The 20,199-nt window shown below is 37.2% G+C and overlaps 1 protein-coding gene across 11 annotated transcripts in view; it reads left to right on the plus strand.

Annotated features, from left to right (window-relative positions):
* Positions 1–9,341, plus strand: part of LOC109862142 — a 13,259-nt gene extending 3,918 nt beyond the window's left edge. For 10 of the 11 annotated variants that reach the window (XM_020442093.1, XM_020442092.1, XM_020442088.1 and 7 more), the window contains exons 3-6: positions 5,572–5,772; positions 5,865–5,974; positions 6,854–7,009; positions 9,173–9,341. In XM_020442093.1, coding sequence (XP_020297682.1) covers positions 5,572–5,772; positions 5,865–5,974; positions 6,854–7,009; positions 9,173–9,270 — 565 coding nt within the window. In that variant the 3' untranslated portion in view covers positions 9,271–9,341. Of the gene's footprint in view, positions 1–5,571; positions 5,773–5,864; positions 5,975–6,853; positions 7,010–7,871; positions 8,131–9,172 lie in introns of those variants that run through there. The other variant, XM_020442094.1, reaches the window with a different exon arrangement.
* Positions 9,342–20,199: the final 10,858 nt, after the last annotated feature.

A 20,199-nucleotide genomic window follows, 5' to 3' on the forward strand; every position in this document is an offset into this window, starting at 1 on the left:
ATATATATATATATATATACACATATTATCAGGTTCTTGTTTAATTGTATTGTATAAACGTAAAAGGTAATGCAGCTTCTAGAAGAACACTCGATAAATTACTGTTACTCATTAATATTCATTTGCTATGTCAAATTCATTGCATGTCCTTTTATGTGAAAAGTATTTTAATAATTTTGTTAACAAAAACAATATTAATACGCTACAACTTGAGTTAAGATACTGATCAAAAAATTTAAAATCACAGTTTAAAGATTATATGAATACTCTCTAATCCATGCAAAAAATGTATGTGTGAGAAAATTTATTTACAAGATTTTTATAACAAGACAATTAATTATATAAGAATTGGAAAACATCTATAAAAATAAAAAATTATACGACAGGGTTACGTAATTTGAATTACAGTGACGTAATATAGAACACAGTAAAGTTGCACATATGTATTTTATGTGCGGGAAAATGAGAAAACAAACAAAGGCAAAAATCGACACAGAATCACTGTGGATTCGCTGTGAATTTCTAATTGTTATTGCTCCAAATTTGGCGAAGAAAATGTCATCATATTTGATAAAGATTCTATTTTTAAAATCACATCTTCGTTAAAAGGTGTTCGCAAAAATCAGTCAAATGAAATCAATATATACACACTTTATTGTAAAAGATATTTTGAACGTGAGTATCTATATTGACCTTTACACCGATCGTATTAACATCTCGCGACCTCAAATTTATCTGTGTTGCGTCGCGATTGAACTTTCTATATTACGTCACTTATAGATATGTACGCTTGCAATGTGTGCAAAAATTCATAAATAAATATATTTATGTCACGGGACGAAAAAGCAAAGAGTTATAAAGATTGCGTTGATCAGCCTAACTTCACTATTATCGAATACAGTTCGACCACTACCAAACTTCAGTGAAAGTTTTCTTCCAATTGCACCAACTGCTAGATTACCAACTGAAAAGAAAGAGAAGAGAAGAAAGAAAGAAAGACGGAAAGAGAACGAAAACAAAAGAGAAAGGAACATACACGATCGTGCGAACACTACGAAGACAGAAATTCCTACCATGGGACCTTCGAGACCGGCACGCATAACCACGAAGTTTCCCTGGCCACTGACGGTTTACTGTCACTTTCGAACCAACAGTCCGGTACAAGAATACGATCACGCCGGTTCTGCGGGCGCCAAGTAATCCGAAAATAGCACACCGGACAAATTAGCATTCGCAATCGAGTCCACGACTCGTGTACTTCTGTCTCGAGACATTATACAAGTTGAAATACAACTTCAGTTTTCGAAAGATCGGTTCTTCAGACAACGTCTCATTAAAAATCGGAATACTTAGTTCAGAGAAGCCGAGTCAAGATTCAGCTTAAAACCAGATCTCACACGTCAAGATTTATCCGAACAGTTTTCGTGGAACAATCAGAGAAAATAAGGAAAAATAAGGAAATTAACTTGAAGAAAAAGCGCGAAGCGTTAAACAGTAAGATTATACAAGGAGGAAAGAAGACAGAAGTTAAAGAAATGCGGTTTTTTCCTCTTACGATATAACAGTCAAGTGTAAAATTAAGAAAAATTAATCAAAATAAGAAGAAGCGCATACTTCATGGAAGTTGAATCAAGATCTTCTCTACGTAACCGGTGTTGGTGAGAAAGAAAAATAATTTGAGATCGCGAAGATAGAACGCAATCGCGAATCAACGAATGCCTATTAATAAAGAAACAATCAGTTTCTTCGGCGAAATCACCAAGAGATCTTTTCAAAAAACAGAAAAATTAGATCACTCAAAGAAGAGATAAAAAATTTAATAAAGAGAAAATTAATTACCGGAGAAAATTACAGATATTCGATTCTCAAACTGCATTTGTCGCAAAGGTCGGACAATCGAAATCTAAACGTTTTACATCGAATCGATTTTTCTGTGTTTGGATAATCTTCATTACCTGAACCATCCGTGTTCATGCGTTAGAAACCTATTAAACGCATTATAATAAAACTCAGACGTAACTGTATAATTCCGCACGGCGTTACGTAAATCAACGTAACTCTCAAAGGATTGCATTAGAAAGCCGCGCATTTCTGCATGAGCACGTGGCCAGCATGAAAATGTGAAACAGATGACCCCTTGCCGCGCGAGTAAATCGCGATCCAGATGCAGAATCGCCGAATCACCACATTCAACTACATAGATTCAATAAATTAAGATTGCGGAACGCGACAAGAAAAGAAAATTTCTCTCTCAAAAAAAAGTCACACAAAGTTCAAGAGTCGAGAGGTACTTTTTTGTCTATTTTTTTGTAATGAAAAAGCATCTTTCCTGATCAGTAAGATGCTGATGGCTTACGTCTTTAGCTTGATGTCGACGATTCTCATAGAGAATGACAAAGTCGTGCCTGGTCAAGAGAAATACAACATGGCAACTTTCATGGTCCTCTTCCTGTTGATTACAATTGAGGTTGTAGTAGTGAAAGTAGTTACCGCCGATTTAGAACAGGATGACGACAGTCATCCCTCGTCACCTCTAAGTGCGGCCGCAAGATTCTTCGACGCCGAGGAGTACGATTTGTAATCGTCAACGAGTTTTCAGTAACCAATAATACTGAAAACAATTGTAAAAATAGAAAAAATAGCATAACTCAACTAATTTATTTAATATCTCAATTATCGCACAAAAAATGCACTTCTAAAAAATTCATTTAAAAATATCGATATTTAATGATAAAATAACAATGTCAGTTTTTCAGTAATCAAATAATAATTTGTACAATAAATTATTACAATTAATTATTTCAACATATGAAAGAAACAATGTCGACATTATATAGATTCGAGATTTGACTGTTTTTCTCTCTCAAATAAATTATTAAGTAATATATTATGTACAATCGCGAGAAAACCAATTAGAAACGCATATATATACTATTATTTATATATACTATTATTATTACGCAAAAATGTATATATATCTGTTTATAAATATTTTCTATTTCTTTCATTCTCTTCCTCATAGTGTCATGAGTTACGATTATTGTATTTCATGTTAGTTCTCGCATACTACTGTAAAGTATGTCTGAAATTTATCACCGAACGTCTACAAGTAATTCGGTGTAAACATCGTATTTTTGCAACATTTATATAAGTACATTTAAAAGAAACAAATAAAAAGTTCTTTACACTCTTTAAAAATATTTCATTATTTTACTTTCATGGAAAAATAAAATAACATTAATATAAAATTAAATTTTTGTATTATATTTTTGCAGAGAAAGAACCTTGTAAGGTATACATGCGTATTGTAATATTTGTGTGATGTATATGCAATAAACGCGGTTATTTTACAGTTACACTAATGTTAATATATAATGACTATAAATAAACTTTGACATAACTAAAATGGATTGTTGTAACTTTATAGAAAAATAAATATAATATATATATAAAAATTTATAATATATATATATATAAATTTTATAATATATATATATAAAAATTTAAATGTAAGTGATTTTATTGTATGATACACGTTTTTTCTACGATTATTTCAATTTTTTGTTTAGCCTTATGTTTATTTGCATTGTTTATCGTCATAGAGAAGTTTATACATGATAAAATCTTTGTATTAACATTTTTATGAAAAAAACTTGTATTAACACATAATTCAAAATTAAATTTTATTGTCCTGCAACATATAAATAATGAACATATTTTGTCTGTATTAAAACTAACGTTTACGACTAAAACTAACGTTAATGTTATTAACTTTTTACGAACAACAAACCAAGCATTTTTACCGTAACGAGTTCCGCAAAGAGTTATATTTACAAATGTGTCTAATAAACTTGTTTCTTACAATATTTGTATTCTTTATTTTATTAAAAGTTCTTTTAACTTTTAAATTCTTTTAACTTTTAATAAATCTTTTTGTACGCTACTAGAACTGGAAAGCGTCTACTTGCTCCTTTGTTATTGCGCATGTGTGTCAATCCTAATAACTTTAAATAAATAAAAACTCTCAAATCAATACATCTCTCTCTCTCTCTCTCTCTCTCTCTCTCTCTCTTTCTCTTTTTCTCTCTCAACGCTGTATACTAAAAATATATATTATAAAAATATTGTAAATAATATTCATAATTATATAATGTTTGAATAACATATTATACATGTAATAATATGTTATAGTTAACAATTAATATAGAGTTTTAGTCTCTGAAATTTTAAACGCAAAATATTTAAACGGTTAGGAGAACCTTACGCTGCTGGGTGTTGCAAAAATATACAGGGTGTCCCATTTAAGTTGACACAGCAAAAAATCTCGTAGACAACTGATTTAAAAAAAATCAGCTGACACATGTCTTTCAGTATTTTAGTGAGAATTCAAATGGCACTATTAGTTTTTTAATGCGTGGGCGTTTTCAAGGTCATTGCAAGATCGTCTTTTTTTTATATCGTAAATATATACTTTTTATTTCGGAATGACCCAAACTTGTAATAAACTTAATCTACAGAAAACAACGCATAACTTTTGTCTGAAACAGTTTTTTGTAGGACTTCTGTTTTTCAAGATGTTAATAGAAACATTTACAGTATAAAGTGTCTAACTATACGATAAAATGTACGACGTGATAGATATCTTTTTTTAGGGTACCACAAAGCATACAAATTAACAGCTTTTTCAATATTTTGTCTTGACACATAAAAAACATCATTTTAATTGTTTGGAATATTTAACGGTTGCAGAAAAAAGTTTCTGTTCCTTTTAGAATTCTTTATTTACGTTAGTTTCCCTTGCATCTCACGTTGCTTATCGTGCTATTAACATAATAAATATGCTAAAAATAAACGAGAACAGAAACTATTACATTCACGCCGTTGTTTCTGGGTAACACTAAAAGTAGAATATAAAAATTAAAAAAAAAATGTATTAACAAAATTCAAGGTGATCTCGACCTGAGTCTGAAGATGTCACAAACATGTCAAAGTCAACCAAAGTCATCATTTTTTTAGTCTCAAACTTAATTGCTTTAAAATATTAAGCTGAGCTTTACGGTATTAAGCTTAAGATTTAACCTTTATGTCTGTTAACTTTCGGGTCTCATAATTCAAAAAGTATTTAATCTAGTTTTGAAAAGGTCTTGAAATCAGCTACAAGAATATAAATTAAAAAATGAAGATTTTCATTTAAAAAGTTTTAGGTGACTTTGACTTGACCTTGAAAAGGTCACTCGAAGTCCAGTCCGTATTTTTATCATGTGTCCTTCTTCAAATTATGCAATTTTTGTTTGAACAATTTTTGTCTATGCGAGCTACAGAAGAGATATTAAAATCCATTATTTAAGATGGAACACCCTATATATACATTTCCGCAAGAAACACCCAGTGTAAGGCTCTCATGACTGTGTTTATAAATTTTGTGTTATAATTAAAAACTTTCTGCAAAAAATGGATATTACGTGATAATGTCAGATACTAGAAATAAAATTATTTCCTTGTTTTTAGTGAATAAATTATTATATACGTATTTTGGACTCCTAATTGCTTACAATGCTAAAACTATTTCAGGAAAAACACAAAGGCCAAGGAAACGAAGCGATCAGATGTGAACGACGGACGTTGCGCCTGTTGCTTGGCACCGTTTTGTCTCAGCCGCAGTGTGCGCTGCAGCAATTGCGGCAGTAGAATCTGCAGAAAAGTCTGCTCACGCTGGAACACATCAGACACTACCTGGCTTTGCATATTCTGTCACCAACAGAAATTTCCGCAGTAATAATTTTACTCATCGCATGTTAATTCGGAAGTTTTATTCTTCATAAAAACAAATTTAGAAAGAAAAGATCAAATTAATCTTGTTAAAGGTCATACATGACAAGAAGCAAAAAATGGTTTGAAACCTTCGGCGGCGTGGCAAATAAGAAAGAGTTACACAACATCTTCGGCACCGCTAAATCACAAGTCTACATCGAAGGTAATTTCTATAATGACTGATAGAAATTTTTTGTTTAATTTTTTCTTTTACTCTTACATAGTATGTTGTGTCTTATTGATATATGTACATGTATAGGATTTGGCCGAATAATATGTACAAGCGTACATGAAAAAATGTACAAATATATTTTTTCATGAGGTATCACGTACTTGTTTATATACATTATTTGGTTCGATTCTGTATACAGTGTATCATTGAATTGCGGAATAGGCGCGGGATCGGAGAGCAAGCGGGACGGTTGCTCGCCAACAAGCGCCGTATGAATCGTACAGCCCGCTTACCCTCCGATCCCCGCGCCTATTCCGCGATTCAGTGACGCGCTGTGTACGTCTTTGTTCCGAGATAGAAAAGTCGCGTAACAGAAGCAGATTTGAACGATAGAACTCTCACAATGCTTATTGTTTAGTTTACGCGTCTCGCAATCCGCTATGTGACTCAACGGTGTTTGATTGGAAAAGAGAGCGGCGATCTAACAAACGACGCGAGGTGTACGGTCCAAGATTTAAAAAGCCGATTTTTCTTCACTTTGCAACGGATTTGCCGATGAATTTGACGTGACACGTTACGCGATAGCTTCACAATGCACCAAAAGATTATACGAGATCGTGAAATAAACGATATTTGAGATAAACATCAAATGTTATTGTGATATGTTACGAGATCACGTGATATTTGAGATTGTTCATAAAGAAAGTTCATATTATCATACACTGCACGCACATTTTTTACCTTTACTATTTGAAAATTCAACTTATCAGTAGAAAAAGCATCATTTTTCTAATATAAAATAACATTTCTACACCAAAGATTGAAAAATGGCGCGTATTTATTTATTGCAAGGATATGATATTTTTCCAGGACATGAAGCGCCAAACACAGAGAAGACTCAGGAGCATCAGGAAAATAAACGTATAACATACGCGATCAAAAAATTCGTTGAAAAGATCATTGAAGATATTATTATCGATAATGTGGACAACATGCCAATCGAGCACCTCTACAAGGATCCTGAATGTAAGTCTATTACTTACTGTACACATTTATCAATATTAAAATAAATGGTAAATATTTACAAAAGGTCAACCCCTTCAGAAATTAATGACTTTGACATATGTTGTCAAGGACATATTGCTGAGTAACAATCAAAAGGTTTTAGCCGTCGCTCGTTGTTTGTCAAAAAGTTATTAACAAAAGAAGTTTCATAAATAAACTCTTATTTTCCGACAATATGTATATTTTATTTGCTGTAAGCGTGTAAACAAAGGGAGGTTTTGCCCTCCCCCTGCACCCTCTTGAAAAAACCGCATACTTTCAACATGAAGCGACATTTAAGATAGTACTTGTGCGATAGTCTCATTCAAAAGTTTGAGTCTTATTATTGAAAAGAAAGTTACAATATATATTTTTTAATATATTACAAACAAACTTAAAAGTTTACTATAGTAACATCTTATTGATAAAATATATCAACTCACTCCGATAGCACATGGACGTCCTTTGGAAATCTAAAAGACATATTATACGGACAAAACATATATCTTGTGGATATCCTATGTGAATCCTAGGATCTCCTCTAGATGTCCTAAGGAAGAGCAAGTTTTTAGTCCCTTTTTAGTCCCTGAATTATCCTTAGGCTATTATGTAGAACGTTCCAAGAATTCTTACAGGATATATGTGTAGGACATCCTAAGAACTTTTACAGAATAAGACCATATCTTTTATATTAATATTTTTTAAAAAAAGTTTGGTAATTGTTTAGAACTCTTACAGAAAAATAATAATACAATTTTATTATTGAAATACTAGTATATTGGCAATAGTAATATCACTCGGCATTTCTGTAAGAAATATTTTTCACCCTTTTTTCTTCTTGAAGGCCCGATACTGTTCCGCCTTTCAGCTTATATACTCGATTAGAATGGATCGACCCGGAAAAATCCTAAGATGTTGGATGGTTTCAAACTCGTGATCTCCTTGTTCATAGTTCCTGCACCCAGACTTATTGGACCTAATTACTAAAGTACCTTTTATTTTTGAAACATAAGTAAATTCTATCTATAAATTCGAAATTTTAACGATATTTAAAAGGATAAATGAAAAAATACAATACTCTCTCTGGAATGTAAACGACATCTCTTACAGAAAATTATTACTGGCTTAACAGCTGCTTTTTGCTGTTACGCTGTTCAGTAGGTGGTGCCCACTATACAAAGATATATATGTATATCTCTTTTTTGTCTCTCGTTCGGTTGTCCGTCTGATAGTGGAAGAGATATGCACACGTACGCGACTGTCTGCTTGTGTGCGAATCCTTCCTACTATCGTATGTACTTCATTAGAAGATCTAACTATTCTCGTAAACTAGACAATAAAATTACATTCTGAAAGTTCCATTATATTCTTGTATATCATCGGCTTCTCGGTCTAGTGCCTGCATATTTATACAATGCTTAAAAATTGTTTAAAAATAAAAAAATATGATCAAGTGATTGTAAAAAAGTGTAACTTTTGGTCCTTTTCAGTGGTCAAAGTGTTACTCCAAGATGTGTTATTTTACGTTCTTTACTTTTGTAAAAGCGGTTTTGATTTAATACAGTAAATAATGAAAGTAATTAGATCTACTAAAATGACGTATTCCGTTGATAAATCAGGACGGTTCATCCTTTTAATAAGTCACATATTGAGGAGATTTGTATTTTCTTCTTTTTTAAAGAACAACAATGAATTTAAGAAAAGTCTAAAAGAAAAATGGCTTGTAAATCTACTTTCCAATGTTATTTCTGACAAGGTGCGTGATTTGTCTAAGCGAAAGATTTGGTTTACCAACTTGTTTTGGCGCTTTATGTGCTTTGAGTGTCAGTCCATCTTTGTTTTACATTTAAAGAGGATTTAAAAAGCATTTAAAGACGGATTAATGCTTAAAGTGCGGAAGTGTCCAAAACGAACGCACTTGTTGTAGTTACACAAAGTTAGGTTAGGTTAGGTTATGTTAAGTTAGATTAGGTTTTTCCGGGGCGTAACCCTTCCTGCTCACGCTTACAACGCAAATATTGGGAGTACAAATTAGTTCGGTCCGTTTTTTTGTGTTCAAAAATGCATTTATTTCAAAACAAAATGAATGAACAGATTAATTGAAGTATTGTCCATCGCTGACTACTACTTTTTCCCATCTCTCAGGCAATTTTCGAATTCCATCTCGAAAAAATGACTCGTCTTTGGAGGCGATCCAAGTTTGGAGCCAATTTTCGATTTCTGCGAAAGAAGTGAACCGATGACCTGCCAAATCGTGCTGCATCCTTCGGAACAACCAGTAATCAGAAGGAGTAATGTCCGGAGAATACGGCGGGTGCAGAAAAACATCCCATTTGAGCGTTTTCAAATATTTTTTTACGACTTTTGCAACATGAGGCCGAGCGTTGTCATGAAGAAGAATAACTTTATTATGTCTTTGCTCGTATTCCGGCCGTTTTTCTTGCAATGCACGGCTCAAACGAATCAATTTTAGCTGATACAGATCGTTTGTAATGGAATCGCCAGGTTTCAGCAGCTCATAGTAAACAACACTCTTTTAGTCTCACCAGATACAGAGCATGATCTTCGAACCATGCATGTTCGGTTTTGGTGTTGATGTTGAGGTCGATGGCAACGATTGACCGGGCTTAACGTAGTATTTTTTCTTCTTGGGATTATCGTAGAATATCCACTTCTTATCTCCAGTCACAATCCGATGCAAAAACCCTTTTCTTTGTTGCCTTTGAATCTGCAACTCGCAAGTGAAAAATCGCCTTTCAACGTCTCTTGATTTCAGTTCATAAGGCACTCAATTTCTTTGTTTTTGAATCATTTTCATGATCGTACAGAAAGGGCTTGTTGAGGTACTCCCAATGATTCTGCAAGCTCCTCTTGCGTTTGACTCTGATCTTCTTCGAGTAATGCCTCCAAGTCTTTGTCTTCGAATTTTTTTGGCTGTCTAGAGCGAAGCTTGTCTTCAACGCTGAAATCTCCATCCTTGAAACGTCGAAACCATTCTCGATATGATTTATCAGTTGGAGCAGTGTTACCATAAACTTCGACAAGCATTCGATGGGCTTCAGCTGCACTTTTCTTCCAATTACAGCAGAAAATTAAAATCTCCCGCAAATGCTGCTTGGTTAACACAAAATTCGACATTTCAAACACAGTAAAAATCAAGGTTTTTGTATAAAACTCAAAGCAATATAAACTAAATATTATTAACAGATGTCTAATTTCTCTGTAACCGCCAAAATCAGCTGTCACTATGAACCATTCACAATAGTCGGAGCCATCTTTTGGGAACGGACCGAACTAATTTGTACTCCCAATACAAATAAAAAGAAATAAGAAAATGGCAATAAGAAGCTAACACCAGATGTTCGGGTACAATTCTTTTATAATTCTAAGATTTTAAAAAAGTTTTTTAACAAACGTTTCGATCCACTATGGGATCTTTTTCAGTGTTTTTATAAAAACTTACAAAAAAATAATGATCTATTCAAGATCATGAAGAATATAGATAAAAAAAGATATGCTACATAGATATTTAATATGAAAAAAAGAGAGAGGCGGAAATGGCAGTCANGTAACCGTCAGTATTACGCAACAGGACGCAAAACGTCCTTTCGCTTCGAATGTAACTAACAGACTGAGCGGCCCCCTCCATATTCAAGATACATGTAACGGTCTCATCCCCACCACATCGCTTAAACCGAACAAAGACTAAGTCGCCTTGTAATTTTCTAAAAATGAAAAATATGGTTTCAGCTTGTTCGTATCTGACATGATCTCGCTTCGCTCTTTATCAAACTTCTGAATTATTTCCTGCTGGAATACATCAACGATTCCGATATTATCTTTAAATCCCGGAAAAAAACTCTAAAAGACGAGTCACCAATACTTCAGTGTAACATAGAGTTGACACATCTTTGTACCGTCAACATATTTATACCATTCGACCGATCTTGGTACAGCCAATTTAGTGAGAAGAGGTATAACAGTTTTGTTTATTCTCTCGACTTGACTGTTTGATCGTGGTATTCCGGTTGTTGTCAAAATATGCTGTGCACACCTTCTTCCTCGCAGTACTATCGAAATTTGTTGCTCGTAAAAGCTGTTCCTCGATCTGACACCAATCTTCTCGGATTCTCAAATATTGTTGCTTGCTGACGCAGCCTACTAATAACCTCAGCTGCTCCCGTGGTTTTTACAAGATAAAAGCCGCACGTACTTTGTGAAGGCGTCGACTATCACAAACAGATGTTTATTTATTTTTTTGCGGATGACTCCAATGGTCCGAAATGATCCACATGGTAAGTATACAAAAGAACGCTTCCTTTATCTATCACATGCAGCCAATCTTCTTGTTTGCCTTGTTTCCTTTTGGCTAGAACTTTCTCCACCTTAGATTTCAGATTCGCGATCCAATAATCGCGTCTAACAGCAGCTTCAGTCTTGGTTGCTGAGAAATGTCCGTGATCATGCACTCTCCAAAACACCTGCGACTGCATTGATTCCGGTACCACTACTAGACGTGTATCTCCTTTGTCAACCCTGTATAACAATCCTCTGCAGACCACATATTCGTCTAACTTGTCTGCTTCTAAGCTCTCACGTAGCTTATTTATTCACGGATCATTCCGCTTGCTGGAGTTTCGCCAATAATCCATCATGCCATGCTGTTTATTCAACACTATATAGTCGGGAATTGGATTTCGACTAAGCGCGTCTACATAAAGCATACTTTTTCCTGGACAATGTTCAATCCTGTAATCAAACTTTTCGAGCCGCAGACCTCCCCTCCCCCAACGAGCTACTCTGACACTCAAGTCTCTCTTCTTCATGGTTATGACAAAAACTTGGCAGTCCATCAGAATTCTGAAGGATAAATACACGCGAAATCTTCCAAGAGCTCTCACTACTTCTAAGACCTCCAGCTCATAGCTGCAGTACTTTTCTTCCAAAGCGTTTGCTCTTTTGCTCCAATAATAAACCGGACGAAACTTCTAATCTTTATTGCACTGCTGCAACAGTATAGCTCCAAAACCACATTTTGATGCGTTAGCATGATCTCTGCTCCAATCTCGTAGATTTTCAACACGGGTTTTGCACTCAGCTTAATCTTCAGCTCAACAAAAACGTTTCTTTGCGCAATTTTTTTCCCCACTCGAATTTTGCGCTATTTCTCAACAGATCGGTAAGAGGTCGAGCGATTGTTGAATAGCCGTTTACAATTTCCTAAAATATTCAGCCAATCCTAAAAAAACTCTACAGTCGTCTCGCATCGGTGGACTCTGGAAAACAAACTACGGCTTTAATTTTATTCTCAGATGACCGTACGCACCCATTTTCCACCACATGTCCTAAAAATTCTACTTTCCTGCGCAAAAACTGGCATTTCTTCCATTTGATTCTCAACCTTGCTTTGCTCGCGGTTTTCAGCACTCGGTCTAATTTCTCAATGCTACTCGCACTCCTTTGAAAGTACTATTAAATCATCTAACAATAAGTAAGTTAATATCGTACCGTCTCGAATCAGCTCGGCAAATACAACATTTATAAAACGCTGGAATATAGCCGGCGAATTACATAAACCGAACGGCACGCGGCAAAACTCATAGTGTGACCGTCTGAGACTATAAACGCGGTGTATTTGCTTTCCTCCACCGAAACAAGGAAGAAACCATTCTCCAAATCTAGCGTTCTGAAAACCATCAATCCTTGTAATCGGTTTAACTGGTCCTCGATCAAGGGCAAAGGATAGCAATCTTTCAAAACATTGCGATTAAGTAGATGATAATCTACGCACAAACGATATGCGCCATCCTTCTTTCTCGCGAGCACCACCGGCTAGTGTACTCTGACGAAGATGATCTACTACACCCTGCTCCATCCATTCAGCTACCTGCTCATTCACAACTTTTCGCTCAAGCGGCGATAACCTTCGAACGGTTTGATACACACGCCTTTCATCCTTCATACTTACTCGCACTTTTACTCCTACATCACGCGTATTACATGGCGTATAATTGCGAATTAATTTTGTGACAAGGCGAACTTCGCCACCATAATACTCCTTCCAATTATACGTTTGACTCTTTTCTCTCTCTCTCTCTTTTTTCTACTTCATATATTATTATATATTAATATTATTTTATTTTTTATATTATCTATTTTATGTTATTTTTGTATTATTTTTACCTATTGTATTTGTATTATCTATATCATTTTGTATCATCTATATTATATTATACGTTGAGCTCACTATAGAACCACCCTTCTATAATATATAAAACTATCCTATAGATAGTAAGAGCGCACAGAACACACGTGAACGAACGAAGACCTGTACCCGTGCGACACGGCGCGCAAACAAGCGCGTACCGCACGCCGACCCCGGACGAACCGTAGGCCGCTCCGGAGTATATAAGTCGGCCGATTTCGGCAGTCGAGACCAGTTCCTTTCCCGAGCTTTCGAGGCGGTGTCTTCAGAGCGATCCTTCCTGCAGCCGAGGCGTTGTCTCGGACTTAGAAATCCTCCGGTCGAGGCGTTCTCTCGACAGAACTCGATGCTAGAGGCGCTGTCTCGAACACCATCCTGACCGTCCGGTCGAGGCGTTGTCTCGACAGAACCTGGTACTAGAGGCGTTGTCTCGAACACCATCCTAACCGTCCGGTCGAGGCGTTGTCTCGACATAACTCGGTGCTAGAGGCATTGTCTCGAACACCATTCCGACCGTGCGGATCGAGGCGTTGTCTCGATCCTTTCCGGCACTTCGGTGCACGTGATCTTTGTGGGCTTCACGAGCCCCGGAGATCCAATCGGCCGTTGTAACCGCCACACCGAAAAATAGTCGTTCTCACGACTCACCGAAACAGTCGTTCTTACGACTCAACCGGCCGCCGTAGCCGCCGCATCGGCAACCAGTCGTTCTCATGACTCGAGAACATCTCTCCGCTGTACATACCGCCCGTGTAGATAGCATCCCTTCCCCGTAGAATAAGATTTACATTTAAGAAACACCGCTGCGATCTATCCTCGCGCCGCCGAGAAATCTGTGCCGCCGAACAAACGTATCCGCGCCGGACCGACCGTGAAATTATCGCTCTCCGTTAAAATTAATTATTCAGAAGTAATAATTAACAAAACTAGCGTTTTGTATAACCAAGATTCAAGACCAAATAAATCAACGATACATTACAGCATTAAAACTACCGAGTGTCGCAATTTTACGCCTTTCCCTCTCCGATCCTTGGCGCCGACCGAACTGTCCGGCAAGCGGAATGCCGGGCAAAGCCGATAGAAAATCGGCTCCGTTACAATTTTTCTACACTTTCGGGTATTGTTTTTTTTTTTTTTCATTTAGCAGCGATTTTACATCAATTTGTCTTATCACCGGTACAACTTCCGATTTGTTATTTAATTTTTCACATGATCGACTAATTATAATTTTATTTCCTGCTATGTACAATTTAACCGTCCGCAAAAAGTCCGCGTCAATTAATAAATCATGTTTAACCAAGTCATTTCGTACAACGTAAACGTTTATATTATATTCCGCTCCATCAATCAGCACATTCACACGACGTTGTCCATAAGTCTGTATTAACGCAGATCCTATTCCTTTAAATTGCAATTTACAACCGGTAAATCCTGGCGAACCCGACTTTATGTACTCATTCATACTTAACAAGGACAAATCACTCTCTATATCAATCAAAGCGTCTAATTCTCTCTCATTCATCCATACTTTTTTTACAAATTTGTTAACCGACATTTTAGTTATGGCACAGCTCATCGCATTATCTCTTGTCAGACACTTTTCGGCAATATGGCCAAAATTATCGCACTTAAAACATTTCCGACCTTGTGACTTTGTCGGACACTTCGTACTAACATGCGCGCTACTATCACACAGAAAACAGCGTTTCTGAACCTGAGTAGCCCTTCCCGTCGCTCCTTCGTGCTAGTCCTTCGCGAACTGCTTACTCTTCTTCTTCTCCTACTTTTTCGCATGATTCTTAGGTGCTGTACCACGATGCTTTAAATTTATTCTTTCGAATGTCTCAAGGACTGACTCAATAGATGAGAGTCTCTGCACTCTGGTCTGATCACGCAACGTCACGTCCGGAATATCCCCAATCACACGATCAGTTCGTCATCATCAACCAGTACCAAATTTCCTAAAATGATCTTTTCGTGGACGTACTTGTGGAAGGTTTCTCCTATGTACCACGTGCGATTCTGAAATCGCTGCCGCAACTTTGCTCTGTCGGCGTGAAAACATTGACTTTAGTCTATTTAATATTCTATCAAATATCAAGGTCACCAGTTCCGCTTTTGAATGCAGCCAATTTGACGCGCAACCTGTAAGCCGCATACTCAACAATATTTTTGCCATGTCATCGTCAAGTTTATACGTGTTTTTTTTTTTAAATCAAGTCTCTTAGCCCAACTGTTACAATACTCAGTCTTTCTGTCAAAATTATTTAATAGTTCGGCTATGGCTACAACATTTAAAACGTGGTTGTTAAATTTTGCGCTGTTACATCATGCGCATCCCGATTAAAATTAATTGCTGCTTTTAATTCTTTTTCTCTCCACATCAATTCTATCTCGCGCCGCAGTAATTGGACATTTCTTTCTAGCATAGCATTCTCTTGCTCGCGCATTGCCAACTCGCGTCGCTATCTGCTCTCTGCGTCATTCTCACTATATGAGATATCACTCACCGGCAATTCCCTCTATCTCTTCATTCGGCAGCGTGCGCCGATCCTATCTATGTTCACGTGATCCTTACTTGTGCGTGACTCACCTGCTCACCGCGCAGATGAGTTTCGTTGCCCGCTTCCCATGCGCTGACATCATGCATGTTTTGAGACGTGTCATCCTTTTCTTTTATTTAAATCAGTCTCGAGACAGTCATTGGCCGGCAATTTGGACCACTTACCCGTTGGATCCAATCTCCACATTCTGACGAGAAGTTCTGCTTTATTCCCTGTCGTAGACTGACCTCTTTGTTTTAACATTGCCTTCAACTACGCGACCGTTAAGTCTTTCGGGTCCATCATGGCGCGTATCACTGCTCCACATGCTTTTTCATAGGAAAAACTCGTCGCGTAGTTTCACCACTACCGATAAACAAGCCGCGAATCTAAAAAATAATCACTGCACACGCCTGCTCGATACTATTGCAACGCGTTCACACTGCTCAAATCGTTGTTTGTCTCAGGTCGCTTTTAAATGTTCAACTGTTTCAACTTTTTGCCAGCCACTCCCAAAGTGGCAATCTATTAATCTATCCCGGCTGAGTCCCAAATTTTGTGGAAAATATGTTTATAAAAGTAACTTCCCCGTGTTTATGCCAGATAAAACCAATAAACTTTATTAATTGTTAAAAAGTTACAATTTGATTCGCGCGGCTAAAATCAGCGAATTGCTCGGGCTAGAGGCAACGTATATCTGTTTTCGATTCTTTGCTCGTCGAACGGCTCACCTGAGACAGACACGTGATGAGCTTGTCTCGTGCTGACTCGCATCAAAGAAACGGTGAGAATTCCCACTCCTTTCAAAAATTGCTAACGTTGACCACTGACGGCTTTTCAACGATCGTTCGGTTTGAGAAAAATTGTTCGCGTCGCGCTCAACGCTGTGATCGAATAATCAGCATCTTAATAAAATAAAAAAGTCTTATTTTTCGGAAAATAATGGTCTATTTATGAAATGTTTTTTGTTAACAAGCTGTTAGTAAACGACAAGGATGGCTTTGTTATTCTCACTCAGGAAAATGATTTTTATAATATATAAAAAATAAATACATGCTTCTGTGCAAAAAAGTGATCTGTGTAATATGGAACATGTGCAATCAGGATCTGCGCAAAAATTTCCTATACAAACAAGACCTGTATAAACGGGATCTGTGCAACAATTGATCTAATGAAAAGAAATCTTGACAATCAGTGCTGTTACGTCCTGGGGACTCCACGGTCTCCAAGTATATAGTTTGAACTACAAACTATATACTTTAACTTTATGAAGTAAATAATTAAAAATTAATAAATTAAAAATTGATTCAATACTACAAAAAAGTTTTTCTCTATACAACTTGTTTTACAAGATTAAATAATACTACAAACTACAAAATGTGTGATATCTTGAAAATTTTACCTTTTCAAAAAAAGGTAAAAACAGGCGCCAAAAAAACCTGGCGCGGCTGGTCGTCAACTATAATGAAATTACTTCTTTATGCGGTAATCTGATGCAACCGCGTCAAGTTCTTTGCATTAAATATTTTTTATATTTTGAAGAAATGTTTTCGTTTTGTTACATCTCTATGTTTTAGTCATAACTATAATCTTACCAAAGTACACAGTTATGTACTTAGGATTCGGTAATACTTACGAAAAAAAAGTTACAGCGTAGTCTTATACTATAGACATAATTATGTTATTGTATATTATTTTTCTATTTTCTATTGTTTTTTATTGTATATTGTTTTTCAACAATAAAACAGGTTTTTAGAGAAAGAATGTTTTGTAGTATATATATAATCGTAAAACTTACTTTTTTAAAAAAAGGAAAAAAGCGCCAAGTACACGCCAAACAAACTTATCTTTCTTTACAAAATCTGTTTTACAAAAGAAGTGATATCAAATATAGCACCAAGTACACTTGTGTACATTTTAATTAAAAATATTATATAAAATAATATGTATTAATATATATTAATTAAACACATTATGTAAAAACTAACAAATATAAAATCATTGTATCAATAGGTAGGCTTTGGTTTTTAAGAAAAGTCGAAAAATAAAAAAAAATTAAGGCAAAAAAACTTGGCGTGGGTGCACCTCACAATCACTTAAGGAATAAATTTTGTTTATCATGAACGTACATGAATATGATGATAACTAATCGGAAATGTTTTATTAAATAATAATTTCTTTTGTGAAGCATTACTGGTATACATATTGTTGTGCGCCAATTTTTGTAAAGAAAAGGTTAAGAAAGGTGAGGCCATTGAGCAATGTGATGAGACATCACTGTCATTGCTCAATGACCTGGGCAGGTTGCAGAAAGGTATCAGTTCTAGGAAGAACTGCTGGTTGCCACCGGGTGCGACACATCGCCGCATTGTCCGAAGTGCAACGCAGCATGTGTCGACACCGGCACCGGTAACTAGCACGGCCGTTGCTAGGACCGGTGGGCCTGCTGAATCAGCGCGATCAATCTACTATAAATCGATCGCGCGGATGAAGCAGGGAGAGACCGTGATTAGACTGCTAGCTCACTGTATGGCTCCGCAAGCCGGAGAGTTTACCGCAGTGAGATACAGCCGTGTAAGATACAAAAGGAGTTGTAATCGGAGAAATAAAAGATAAGAATACAAGGTCGTGTTCTGAACTTCATCTTTACCACCCGACCTTCCTCGACATCTAACAAATTTTGGTGGCAGCGGTGGGATCTCTCATTCCGTGTGTCAAGGACGGGACTCAGCAGGAGATTCCGGTTGGATCAAAAGAAAGCAAGGACACTGGATGAGAAAGAAAAAAAAACGAGAACGATTGAGTTTCAGTCAAAATAGGGGTATATCTTTACTAGTACATATATGTATAAGAAGAAAAAAAATATTGTAAGTAACCCCGAACTGGAATACTGCTCCTGAAACAAAAGAAAAAAAAGCAGTCATTAAAAGAGTGTCTTACGAACTACGAGTTCGAAGGAGAAAAAAAGACACCGCGAACTCACAGTCTCGAGTTACACGGCAACACTGACCTAACGCAAGCCAAGCGACGGGCAGTGACACAANGCGGAGATAAGAAAGCNGCCGGANTGCAGCAGCAGAACGGAAAACAAAATCTACCGCCGGGNAATTCCNNAAGCAGTAAGCGGNAAGCAGACAAGCAGCTGTGACGGAAGGGCCAGGAAGGGCACCGGNGAACCAGCTAAGGACAGCCNAAAAAGCAGCAAAAGTGACAAAGCAGTCAACGCAAGCGAGGCAGCGGTAGCGGCGAAGCAGCGGTAGCAGAGAAGCAGCGAGGCAACGGACCAGCGGCGGCGGCGAGGCAGCGGCAGCGGCGGCGCGAGGAAAGCTGAGTCAGCGACACCACGCAGATACGACTCTCGTAGGCGGAATTAGGTCAACTACTGTAAGTCAAATAAATTTTGTAAAAGCGAGCGAAAACATATGTTCGGTAACTGGCGTTTGCAACAACGCGGCGTACAATCNGAGCGAGTAGCGCGGTCGCTACGAAGTCTATTACCGGTACGGGAACCGAGAACCGCACCGGCGGCGCTTTATCAAGACGCGGAAATAAATAGGCAAGGTAGAAATTTGAGCCCGAATGAAATTGTAGAAAGAGAATTTTCGTTCGATTTAGACGGTAGTATAGCCGGTCATTTACAAAGTGAAATAAATCGCGGTAGAGTTGAGAACAGTGGAACCCCGGCCAGTGGTACTCAGAGGTCGTCTTTAATTTCATACGAGAGCGAGTTGTTTTACACAAGACAGCGGGCCAAAATGAGTAACAAAAGTATGGAACAAGAAATTGACGAACAAAATATAAACCGGGCTCGCGAAGAAGTGGAACGCGAAATTTCACGGATGCGAAACGAGTTGACTGCGGGCGGCACCGCGGGGCGCGGGGCCGCGGGAACAAGTGGGCAAGGTTACAACCCCACTGACGCAATGCTATAGCAGGTAGTGCGGTCGCTAGAAATAATAAGTTCGCGGATAGACGCGGTGGACCGACGGGTGACGGAACTCCGCGAGACGCACGGGCGCGGGACGGGCGTGTCGATGACGCGACACGTGTACAGACGTCCGAGCGAACAGCTAGACGTAACGTATGGGCGAACAGCTGACGACGTAAGAAATCGCGCCGTGATGTATAATGGAAGTCTGAAATTAAAGGACGTTGTCGGAATGATACCGACGTTTACCGGGAAATCATCCGAGCAAATTCGAGAATTTTTAAATGCATGCGAGTACGCAGAGGGAATGGTCAACCCTGCGGAGGAACCCGCTCTTTTGCAAGCAGTATTGCGAACCAAGCTGAGAGGGCAAGCATTGATAGATTTTGAGACAAAGGACATTCGCGATTTTGGACAGTTAAAAGCAGAAATAGAAGCTACGTATTCTGCAAAGCGAAGCACTACACAATTACAAATAGAGTTTAACACATTACGA

Source organism: Pseudomyrmex gracilis, unplaced genomic scaffold (assembly GCF_002006095.1).
Source record: "Pseudomyrmex gracilis isolate BER0280 unplaced genomic scaffold, ASM200609v1 scaffold_1421, whole genome shotgun sequence".
NCBI lineage: Eukaryota > Metazoa > Arthropoda > Insecta > Hymenoptera > Formicidae > Pseudomyrmex > Pseudomyrmex gracilis.